The 12,856-nt window shown below is 45.0% G+C and overlaps 1 protein-coding gene across 1 annotated transcript in view; it reads right to left on the bottom strand.

Moving 5' to 3' along the window:
* Positions 1-3,528: 3,528 nt before the first annotated feature.
* The window catches only part of MRPS9 (mitochondrial ribosomal protein S9), a 154,960-nt gene continuing 145,632 nt past the window's right edge, over positions 3,529-12,856 (bottom strand). The window contains exon 11 of the mRNA XM_077296660.1: positions 3,529-3,708. Within this exon, the coding sequence (XP_077152775.1) occupies positions 3,617-3,708 (92 nt within the window). The 3' untranslated portion in view covers positions 3,529-3,616. The remainder of the gene's footprint in view (positions 3,709-12,856) is intronic.

The raw sequence follows: 12,856 nt of genomic DNA, 5'->3' as shown, positions 1-12,856 counted from the left end.
CAGGCAGATAAAGTTAGAACAGCACTTTCTAAGGCTTGGCCCATTTTACAGGTTGACCCTATTATCAACAAATTCCTCCCTAAGAAACCATTACTGACCTTCAGACGAGCGAAAAATCTGAGAGACGTCCTGGTAAGGAGTCATTATGTTGGTCAGGGACCTAGGTCGTTTCTTGATGACATCCCACATGTTAATGGGTGTATCCCATGTGGACGCTGTGTTGCGTGCCCAAATGTGGACAGATGTAGCACATTCACCAACTCAGATGGTACTAAAAATTACATCATTAAGAGACGAATTACATGTACATCCCGTTATATCATCTATTATGCTACCTGTCCTTGTGGATTAATTTATATTGGGATGACGACCAGGCAATTTAAGGTGAGGATTAGGGAACACGTTCTAGGTATTGAGGCAGCAGCCACTCAAACAGATGTGACCCTACTTAAAACTATCCCGAGGCATTTCAAGTCCTTTCATCAATGTGATAGTTCACTCTTTAGAGTGCGGGGCATTGATATGCTCAATATTAGCATTCGGGGGGGGGGGGGGGGGCAGTCTGTTTAAACGGTTAGGACAGTTGGAGACACGATGGATATGGTCCCTTGACACGGTCCACCCAAGGGGATTAAATGAAAATATTAGTTATGTGCCATTTCTCTAGTCTCCACACTGCTGTGTTTGGTGTACATCGACATCATATGTGTTTTTATTGTTTTAACCCTTGTTTCTTTTACCTAGGACAATTTTATGAATAGAGTATAGTGGGTGCTGGTTCTGCCCTGGAACTATGGAAGATCTCTGCAAGTAAAAAAAGACTGCCGTCATCTATGTGGGACATAGGATATATATGTTGCATATGTCAGTTATTCTATTTGTTTGGTGGGGGAGGGTATAGATATAATGGACATTGCTGTATATTCTTGTTAACTGTCCTTATATAGGACTACATATGTAATTTAGTATATGCATACGATGTTATGTACACTATGTACGCTATGTATGTTATGTACTGATGCTTTAGATTATTATGCTGTAGCCTTACTGTGCTATTGATGCTTGTGTCCTTCACACTTAGGCCAGATATGGGTATTCACCATTGTGTATGGGGCAATATGTTACCGCTGTTATACTATATATATATTTATGCTAATTTTAACCAGTCCCCATTCCCATGGTGGAGTCTTGTCACTCCTTGGCCCACATTAAATTTCTGGCTGTTCATTTAGTTATTTGTTTCATCGTTTCTGGTATAGTTGCGTCCTGCCCTCAACCAATATGGCGGCGGCACACGCCAGCTTATGTGCGCATGCCCTGTTTCGTTGCTGTCTGCCTGCGATCTCGCGGTCCGGCATGCACTTCCGGATCACGTGGGGCCCCACGTGCTTCCGGTCGCTGGCTGCTTGGCGCAGTGAGACCGGGCGGAAGTACGATGCTGCGGCACTACATTTCAGCACTCACTGACTCCTATATAATCTGTTACGGCCCATATGCTCTCAAGCGCCCCCTGAGGAAGGTATCACACCGAAACGCGCGTCGGGGTGACGGGTGTCCCTGCGGTACTTGCCAGCTATCAGGTGATGTGGATGCGGTGTCGTATTGAATTATGATTCTGTGGCATTTTGATTTTTTGTTATTTGGCACCACCAAGCTCTCTCCTGTGTGTATTATCATGTTAGGGTCACCCTGTATCTTGGGCTCAGCATGATGTCGTTGACACTTGTTGTCATCTTATTGGCCCTTTTATGCACTTGTGTTCTGGTATTTTTAAAGTTGTTTGTATCAATAAAGCTTGTTTTATATTTGGACGTATGACTGCTTGAGGTCCTCTTTTCCTGTTCACATTATGAGAACCGCAGCGCTCTGACCGGTGGTATTAATTTTACTGCTGAACAGAGCCTCCAGTGTTTCTCGCGGTCATGCAGATGACATCGCGAGAAACACCTGGTGTTCGGGGTGCCGAACACAAACACTAAAACGGACTTCCTGGTGAAATCAGTGTTCGGGGTCCGTGCCCAAACAGTAGGGGTTTGCCCATCTCTATTTATAACCTTTTCCAGACTGATTACTTTGTCATTTATTCCCGAATTTCCTGGATTGCAGCAAGATGTCTAGCTGTTCAAGAAATTTTGGTCTACTTCACTTTGTCAGCAAGGTCTTATTTAAGTGATTTTGATTGAGAACAGGTGTGGCAGTAATCAGGCCAGAGTGTGACTAGGGAATTTGAATTCAGCTTTCTAAAGATGTGATAAACTACAGTTACTTTATGTTTTAAGGAAGGGTGGGGATCACATTTTCACACAGGGCCCTGTAGGTTTGGATTTCTCTTTCGCTTAATAATAAATCTTGAAAATAACCCACTTCCGGTTGGAAGATTTTGGGTAGACTTTTTTATGTTGATCTGTACACTTGGCAGAGACAAAAACCGTTCACACACTTTTTGTTGGAATTTGTTTTAGATCTAATGTTATATTGACCCAACTAATAGGGAATTCTACTGGTGAGCTAGTAATATCTCTTTATTGTGATTACTCAATATTCTCACACAATTTTTGTTTAGTGTTCTGAATATTAGCAAAGAAAAAAAAAAATCACAGCAGTTCCCCTATTGTCTAAATTTTCTACAGTGAAAAAGTATAGCACATAAATGACTTACGTGTGCATTCTATCTTTCTCTCACTCCCATACACTTAAATGTATGATTAGACACACAGGTCAGTGAAAAAAAACCTGACATGTGAATAGCCCTGTTGACTTGCATGGGTCAGGGAGCTGTGTGTCTGCAAAATGGACAAGCACGAGGATAAGAAAAATGTCATGTGCATAAAATCTTTATACCCCTTTTGTGTGATCCCATTTGGTTTTGTAGTGCAATAAAAAAAAATGATATATATGTAAAGAATAGTTCAATAACTATAACAATAGCTCAGCTATTTATCCTGTATCTGTTTGCAAGTCAACAAGTTGCAGCAGGAGCTTCTCCCCCTCTACCCTGCCCCTGTGGAAAAGAAGGGCACATCCCTTGGCTGAAAATCTACTTTTTAACAATTTACCAGACAAAAATGGAGATCAACAGTAAATTTGATCTAGTTATAGGTAGTTTTCTAACTACTAAAATTATATGACAATGAAACTAGAAAACCAAGACACCAGTGAACATATGTGCACACGAAGTACTTGGTGCAGAAATTTCTGCACCATTTCTGCATCTCTTGGCAGGAAAAATGCGCATTTTTGCTGTCTTTTTTACTTGTGTTTTTCATGCAGATTTTTCCGCACTCATTAGTATGTGTGAAATTCGCAGCAAAAACGCTGAAAGAATTGACATGCTACAGATTTAAATCTGAGCCAAATCTGCAAGGAAAAAATTAGCAACTTGTGTATGAGACTTCAAGAATCAGGAAATCCTTCAGCTTTTGTGACAAATCTGGACAGAAAAAAACATGAAAAATGCAACATATGCACACAGCCTATAAGTGTTTGGAAATGAATGCAAATATTCAGTTATATATTACAATTTTATTATAAAAAAACCCCAAAAGAACACAAAACGCTATAATACAGCAAGGCTTTTTTCCACTTCTACAAGTATTTTCCACATCTGTGCAGCAAATTAACGTTTCTTCCATGTGAATTTCCTGCGGGCACCCTCCTGGCCTGGTTTTTTCCGCTCCCTATTGCGTGGATCTACAGTGAGTAATCCAGCTAAAAGAAAAAGTTACAAATCAGAAAGATGGACGCAGAAGACTTATAAAACTATACAATTCAGGAAACACCGAAGCAGGATGTGATGCCTGGCACATGAGTGCAGGAACAAAATAGAAACATACTATAGTGCTGAAATTTGTAAACTATGAGGTATAGAGGTTCCCGGACATTCTCATTATGAACTATCTGAAATGCTGATTAGCCTATACATTAAACTTTAACCCCTTACTGACATCGGACGGTATAGTACGTCCGATGTCAGCTCCCCTGCTTTGATGCAGGGCTCCGCGGTGAGCCCGCATCAAAGCCGGGACATGTCAGCTGTTTTGAACAGCTGACATGTGCCCGCAATAGCGGTGGGTGAAATCGCGATTCACCCGCCGCTATTAACTAGTTAAATGCCACTGTCAAACGCAGACAGCGACATTTAACCACCGCATCCGGCCGGAAATGACGTCATCGCCGACCCCCGTCACATGATCGGGGGTCGGCGATGTGTCAGGACAGTAACCATAGAGGTCCTTGAGACCTCTATGGTTACTGATCGTCGGTAGCTGTGAGCGCCACCCTGTGGTCGGCGCTCACAACACACCTGCAATCCTACTACATAGCAGCGAACAGCAGATCGCTGCTATGTAGCAGAGGCGATCGCGCTGTGCCAGCTTCTAGCCTCCCATGGAGGCTATTGAAGCATGGCAAAAGTTTTAAAAAAAAGTTAAAGTGAAAAAAATTAAAAAAATATAAAAGTTTAAATCACCCCCCTTTCGCCCCAATCAAAATAAATCAATAAAAAAAAAATCAAATCTACACATATTTGGTATCGCCACGTTCAGAACCGCCCGATCTATCAATAAAAAAAAAGCATTAACCTGATCGCTAAACGGCGTAACGAGAAAAAAAATCGAAACACCAGAATTACGTTTTTTTGGTCGCTGCGACATTGCATTAAAATGCAATAACAAAGCTATCAAAAGAACTTATCTGCACCGAATTGGAATCATTATAACCGCCAGCTCGGCACGCAAAAAATAAGCCCTCAACCGACCCCAGATCATGAAAAATGGAGACGCTACGAGTATCGGAAAATGGCGCAATTTATTTTTTTATTTTTTTAGCAAAGTTTGGAATTTTTTTTCACCACTTAGGTAAAAAAAATATAGTTCTTACCGATAACGGTATTTCTCTGAGCCCATGACGGCACCACAGAGAGGGGATCCGCCCACCAAGGACAGGAAACCTACAGATAAAAAGGGCGGTACCACTCTCCCGCATCAGTTGTTTACTAGAGAACAATGGGAGACTATGGAACAGCTTATTAGTTTCAATATTACTTAACTTAATTGAGATACCGCGTGACCTATCATAAAATAAACTATGGCACTATATTAATGTGCACACCCATGAGTGAAGGGAGGGAATGTACAGGTGCCGTCATGGGCTCAGAGAAATACCGTTATCGGTAAGAACTATATTTTTCTCTGTCGCCCATGACGGCACCACGGAGAGATTTCATAGATTTGTACATTCAGGGAGGGACCACCGCTTCCAGAACCCTTTACCGAAAGTAAGGTCCGAAGAGGAGATAAGGTCCAATCTATAGTGCCTATAGAATGTGGAAGGTGATGACCAAGTAGCAGCTCTACATATCTGGTCAATCGAAGCTCCGGCCTTCTCGCCCAAGAAGCTGCCACTGCTCTCGTTGAGTGAGCCTTGACCTCCCCGGAAATAGACATTCCACTTGATGAGTATGATAGGCTGATAGCATCTGTGATCCATCTCGCCAGAGTAGCTTTGGAGGCTTTTTTCCCCTTCCAGGGATCCTGAAAGCACACAAAAAGAGAGGCATCCTCCCTATTCTCTCTGGTGGCTTCTAAGTACTACGTGAAGCATCTCCTGACATCTAGTGTATGCAATGATTCCTCCTCCCTATTTTTAGGGTTAAGACAAAAGGAGGGAAGAGATATCTCTTGAGTTCTGTGGAACCGGGATGCCACCTTCGGGAGGTATGCAGGATCTATTTTGAGAGTAACCCTATTCTCTAAAAACCGTGTATGAGGAGGGTTAGAAGGTAGTGCCTGTATGTTATTCTACGAGCAGATGAAAGGGCGACGAGCAGGGATGTTTTGAGGGATAGGAGTTTTAATGGGATATCCTCTAAGGGTTTGAAGGGCGGTTTAGACAGGGTTTTAAGGACCAAAAATAAATCCCATTGAAGGGAACTTTTACTGGAAGTGGCCTCGAACTACCTGCTGCCCTGATAAACCTGGGCACCCACCGATTCATAAAGTGATGTTTTAAGGGACAGATTCCCAGAGAAACCTCTGACCGGGGTTCAAAAGGAGGTTTGGATAGGGATATAAGATCCAAGTTTAAATTCCAAGGAGGAGTAAACCGAGAGGGGATGGGTCTAGACCTGGCCAACGCTTTGATGAACCTGGATATCCCCGATACCCAGCCGGGTCGGAATTGTACAGGGCCCTTAAAGCCAAGACTTGAACTTTTAAAGTATTTGTGGCTAGCCCCTATTCCAATTCCTGGCAGAAACTCTTAGACAGCTGTTATTGGAAACTCCCTCTTCTAACTTGGAACCTGAAAGGTGGTTCCTATATGGTCTACTCCACTCCTGGAAACATTCACAATCAATATTATGGCTAATATTCTGAGGAGATGCACCAGAGAAGTCTGGGTGACCAGCCTTTTGACCATTTCCACATATTAGGCCTCAGAGTACCGGCCCCCGACCACCTGCTCTATATTTCCACGAGGAGGGGACTTGGAGAAGCAACATGTGCCTGTTCAGACTGGATTACCCAGTCATGCACCGCGGCGTCTGCTTGCATCATAAGGGCGCGCTCTCACCCCGCACGTGCCACTAGCCTCCGGTCCTGGACTGTGGGAAGATCAAACCAATAACAGTTAGTACATGGATAATGGCAGAGCATTAGGATGTACACACATTACTCATCCAGGAGATCACGTCTATTCCGAATCCTTAGGTGTCTAAACCCCAAACAAGGGTTGGATATTATTGCAACTAAGGAATACACAATCCGGCAGGTAATATTTCCCAACATTACCAGAGTTGGCCTCTCATTAGAAACGCTGAAAGGGAAACGTGGATCATCGCTCCTATTTTACTGACATTACACACATATACATATCCTAAAAGGCAAGCTTGTCAGTGTTATCAGCCATGGAGGGAGTAACCATACTCCATGGCTAGAGAAAAACAGGATTCTTCCCACCAGAGAGGTGCTGATTCGCCACAAGGTGCCAAAGGCAGACATGCCATCCCTGGTAACCATAGTACAATAGACTTATGGGACGGGAATCTGTCTACTGGATGTTAATCAAGGAAACCAGCCTGATTGTCACATGTGGAATTGTTAAGGATTTTTTCCTTCCACCTCTTGGTATTCTCTGCTCCCAGGACAGTAGTATGTCCCTTTATAGGTTGAGAAAAACTGTTCCATACGGAAGAACTGCTAATTTACTCAGCCAATTCAAGCAAAGCTCAGCTAAGCCCTGTTGTAAAGAATGAATCAACAGAAGTTGGAACTGGGTACAAAACCACTAGGACTCTATAAGCCAAAGTTGGGGCCCAAGACAAAAATGTGAAATGGTAGATCCACGATATACCTTGTGCGTGGCTGCATAACCTAAATCAGAAGGTCTAACCCAGAGCCAAAAAAGAAAATACCAAGCCCGAGGTACTAGGAAGCACAGAGGTACTATGATACTAATGATACCCCCTAAGGCACAGGGGCACTGAAGCAATAAGATGCCCGTAAGCACACATCTTGATGCATGGAGGGGCTATGCATCAATGTGCAGCAAAAAAGCACAATGAAGCACCACGATGCAATATAATGCAATACAATGTATAAAGGCAATATGAAGCACTAAGATGCGACATGATGCACAGAGGCACTGTGAACTATGATGCACACAGGCAATATGAAACACTATAATACAACATGAAGCACAGAGGCACTATGATGCAATATGATACACAGAGGCACTCGATATGATGCATAGAGGCACTCAATATGATGCATAAAAGCACAATGATGCAATATGAAGCAGAGGTACTCAATATGATGCATAAAGGCACTACAATGCAACATGCTGCACAGCGGCACTCAATATGATGCATAAAAGCACAATGATGCAATATGAAGCAGAGGTACTCAATATGATGCATAAAGGCACTATAATGCAACATGCTGCACAGCGGCACTCAATATGATGCATAGAGGCACTGATGCAATATGAAGCACAGATGCACTCAATATGATGCATAAAGGCACTATGATGCAACATGATGCACAGAGGCTCTCAATATGATACGTAGAGGCACAATAATGCAATATGAAGCACAGAGGCACTCAGTACGATGCATAGAGGCACTATGATGCAATACAACACGCAGAGGCACTCAATACGATGCCTAGAGGTACTATGATGCAAAATGATACATAGATGCATGCAATATAATGCATAAAAGCACTATGATGCAATATGATACACAGAGACATGCCATATAATGCATAGAGGCACCATGATGCAATATGATGCACAGGGGCACTTAGTATGATGTATAGAGGCACCATGATGCCATATGACGCACAGAGGCACTCAGTAAGATGCATAGAGGCACCATGCCGCAATATGATGCACAGAGGCACGCAATATAAGGCATAGAGGCACCATGATGTAATATGATACGTAGAGGCATGTAATATAATGCATAGAAGCACTATGATGCGACATGATACAGGGACACACGACATAATGCATAGAAGCAATATGATACACAGACACGCAATATAATGCAAAGAGGCACCATGACATGCAGGGGCACTCGGTAAGATGCATAGAGGCTCTAAGATGCAATATGACACACAGAGGCACTCAATACGATGCATAGAGGAAACATGATGCAATGTGTTGCACTCAATATAATGCATAAAAGTATCATGATGCCGTATGATATGGGGCAGCACGGTGGCTTAGTGGCCAGCCCTGCAGCGCTGGAGTCCCGGGCCCAAATCCCACCCAGGACAACATCCGCAAAGAGCCCGCATGCTCTCTCCGTGTTTGCGTGGGTCTCCTCCGGGCACTCCGGCCTCCTCCCACACCCCAAAGACACACCGATAGGAAATTCAGACTGTGAGCCCCACCGGGGACAGCGATGGCAAGGTCCGCAAAGCTCTGCGTAATATGTTAGCGCTATACAAAAACAAAGACCATTATTATTATTATATGATGTTCAGCCACACACAATATAAAGCATAGAGCTACAGTCATGCTTGAAAATTGGCACATAGTTACAAGCAAAAGAGCAATCTCTCAGAGATACGGATAAGCCTCCACTCTGAATAGTACATCTCATTTGTCAGACTGACCCCACCCGAAGGAGCTAACTAATAAGTCGCAGCTGAAGGGCAGTCTTCATTGAGGCAAAGTGCTCCATTAACACTATATGTCCTCCCAAGGCATAGAGTAGTTAAGTTGCAAAGAAAAGTGAGACACCTGTTTATCACACCCCCCTCACAAAAAAAAAAAAAGTGAAAACCATGCTTCCAAAGGTCACTTTTGAAGTCTAATCATAAGGCTCTGCGCAGACAAGACATGCAACTAACTTAAGGCAAATCATGAGATGTAGCCTGGACATATGGCCTTATTATAGCCTAGAGGTCCAAGGTCTGGCTGTGTATATGTGAAAACATACCTCACATATGAAGCTCTAGCACAGCTTTGCACAAAGGCATGAGCTATCAACAGAACATTCCACCATGCACTTACCTGTGCTGGCTCCATACCTGCTAAAAAACAGGGGGAGCTGGTGACGCCGAGAGCCCATCATAAGGGGAAGCGGCGTCCCATCAGGAATGCTGCATTGCTGTCAATGATTTTCTCTCCCCCATGAGGTCCAGGCCTGGCAACTGAAGTAGGCCGAGCTCAGGTGTTTCCCTAGAGAAGATTCTGGGAGAGGCAGCATGCGGCTGTTTTTTTTTTTTGTTTTTTTTTCCCCTTGCAAACCGGGGGCCCCGGCTTTTGCAGATTGCAGGCTTATGCTTCAGGGGGGAGAGCGCCACTCTCCCCGTAACCACAGAGGGACCCCCCTGTATGTTTATCGCTGCTGTGGCATTTTTTTTTTTTTTGTGGCTAGTGCTGCGGTTTGCGCTGCGGCCTGTGCCGCGGCTCGTTCTGCGGTTCCTTTACTGACGGATTACTGAAGCAGCCTTTTTTTTTTTTTTTATGCAGCGGCGATTCCCACCGCTTGATTCAATTATGCGCCTGCGCAGAAGCGCCTCTTCCGGCGCCTGCGGAGTGTGCCATTATCGCTCTTTCCAACGTGCAGTTTCAAGATGGTGCCGCACATGACCCGCTGCCCACCGAAGCTCCCGGTCTTTTTGCAGCCTGCAGCCTGCCCTAACGCGCAGGCTGACGCTTCCAAAGGGAGAGCCGCGCCGCTCCTCCCGCAACCACAGAGGGACCCCCCTGGATGTTGCCGCTGCTGCATCTTACCTAGGGAGGTGACCGCGAACTCCATGTCACCTCCCCCGCACACCCTAGAGGCCCACTAGCCCCAGCGGTGGCGCTTCGGGTGACCACACCAGCCGAGGCAGAGGGACCCCAGCTGCCTGAGTCGGACTGATTGGCCCCGGAATCCCACGACGATCTTCCTTCTGGTAAGTCTGTAGGTCTCCCATCAAGGACAGGAAACCAACTGATGCGGGAGAGTGGTACCGCCCATTTTATCTGTAGGTTTCCTGTCCTTGGTGGGCGGATCCCCTCTCTGTGGTGCCGTCATGGGCGACAGAGAAATAACCTAGTCATGTTAGGTGTCTATGAACTCGTAATGACCTGGAGAATCATAATGGCAGGTCAGTTTTAGCATTTAGTGAACCTAGCAAAAAAGCCAAGCAAAAAACAAGTGTGGGATTGCACTTTTTTTGCAATTTCACCGCACTTGGAATTTTTTTCCCGTTTTCTAGTACATGACATGGTAAAACCAATGATGTCGTTCAAAAGTACAACTTGTCCCGCAAAAAATAATCCCTCACATGGCCAAATTGGCGGAAAAAAAAAAAGTTATGGCTCTGGGAAGGAGGGGAGTGAAAAACAACACGGAAAAACGAAAAATCCCACGGTCATGAAGGAGTTAAAGTGGAATTCCCATCTGCAAGATCCTATCCCATTATGTAGTACATGTAATAATGTTAGCAAATACCTCCAATTAGAAAAGCAGTATAGTTTTTCAGATTCGCTATGTCACTTTCCTCATTTGCAGGCATTGCAAGACCTTAGGTATCCATGGCTACAACCACTAGCAACTAGCGGTCATAATATCAGTGGTCACAACCATGGATACCTAAGGTCTTGCAATGCTTGCACATGAGGATAGTGACATAGCGAATCAGAAAAACTATACTACATTTCTAATTGGAAGGATTTGCTAATATTATTACACCTCTACATAATGGAATAGGATTTTGGAGATGGAAATATCCCTTTAAGGCTCTTTAAATTTGGCACTTTTTCACTAAAATGAAAATGGAAGTCTGTGTTTTAAATATTAAGGATGTATGCAAGCATTTTTTTGTCCATTCAAAAAAACAAACAAAAAACCCAAAAAACAAAACACCTGAAAGATCCTACAAAAGAAAAAAAAAAGGGTTTGCTATTTATTTCTAACATAAAACCACTTTGCTGTTCCTTTGTTTTGTCTCAAGTGTTCGTTTTTATTTAGTTTCCACTTCAGGCTTTGAAAAACGCCAGGCAGGAAAAAATAAAGTACATGTCACTTCTTTGAAGCGGCTCCTAATGGAATCTGCTCCAAATAAGTTGCTGTCCAATCAGAAGGCTGCAAGAACACTAAAGGAAAAATAAAAATCTGCTTCGGGGTACAAAAAAAAACTGTTCCAAAAATCAACCCAAAGAGACTGTTCTAGCTTCAGGAAACTATGCCCATATTCTTTGGAGAGTGACAGTTTAAAGGGAACCGGTCACCCCAAAATGCTAACAAAACCACTAATACAGGTATGTGGGGAACTACCCATTTAAAAAAAAAATTACACATGTAGGTATTGCTTTTAGTGGTTTCGTTAGCATAAAAACAGAAAACCATTTATTTTGTATACAAATGTGGGGGCTTCGGTGTATCCCTGCTGTGGCCAAAGGGCTCGGGGGTGCTCCGTTATACCCCCTACATTTGCAAACTGAGCATTGTGATTTCTTGATAGACAGCGCACTCTGCAGCCTCGCTCACAGGGATACTGCCGGCTCTCACTGCTGCCTCCAGTCTGCAGTACAGTACTGAGCGGCGGCTGCAAACCAGAGGCAGCGATAAGAGCCAGCAGCCTCGCTCACAGGGATACTGCCGGCTCTCACTGCTGCCTCCAGTCTGCAGTACAGTACTGAGCGGCGGCTGCAAACCAGAGGCAGCGATAAGAGCCAGCAGCCTCGCTCACAGGGATACTGCCGGCTCTCACTGCTGCCTCCAGTCTGCAGTACAGTACTGAGCGGCGGCTGCAAACCAGAGGCAGCGATAAGAGCCAGCAGCCTCGCTCACAGGGATACTGCCGGCTCTCACTGCTGCCTCCAGTCTGCAGTACAGTACTGAGCGGCGGCTGCAAACCGGAGGCAGTGATAAGAGCCTGCAGCCTCGCTCACAGGGATACTGCCGGCTCTCACTGCTGCTCCAGCCTGCAGTACAGTACTGAGCGGCGGCTGCAAACCGGAGGCAGTGATAAGAGCCAGCAGCCTCGCTCACAGGGATACTGCCGGCTCTCACTGCTGCTCCAGCCTGCAGTACAGTACTGAGCGGCGGCTGCAAACCGGAGGCAGTGATAAGAGCCAGCAGCCTCGCTCACAGGGATACTGCCGGCTCTCACTGCTGCCTCCAGTCTGCAGTACAGTACTGAGCAGCGGCTGCAAACCGGAGGCAGCGATAAGAGCCAGCAGCCTCACTCACAGGGATACTGCCGGCTCTCACTGCTGCTCCAGCCTGCAGTATAGTACTGAGCGGTGGCTGCAAACCGGAGGCAGTGATAAGAGCCTGCAGCCTCGCTCACAGGGATACTGCCGGCTCTCACTGCTGCCTCCAGTCTGCAGTACAGTACTGAGCGGCGGCTGC

Source organism: Ranitomeya variabilis, chromosome 3 (genome assembly GCF_051348905.1).
Source record: "Ranitomeya variabilis isolate aRanVar5 chromosome 3, aRanVar5.hap1, whole genome shotgun sequence".
Lineage (NCBI taxonomy): Eukaryota > Metazoa > Chordata > Amphibia > Anura > Dendrobatidae > Ranitomeya > Ranitomeya variabilis.
This window is presented reverse-complemented; position numbering and strand designations above follow the sequence as displayed.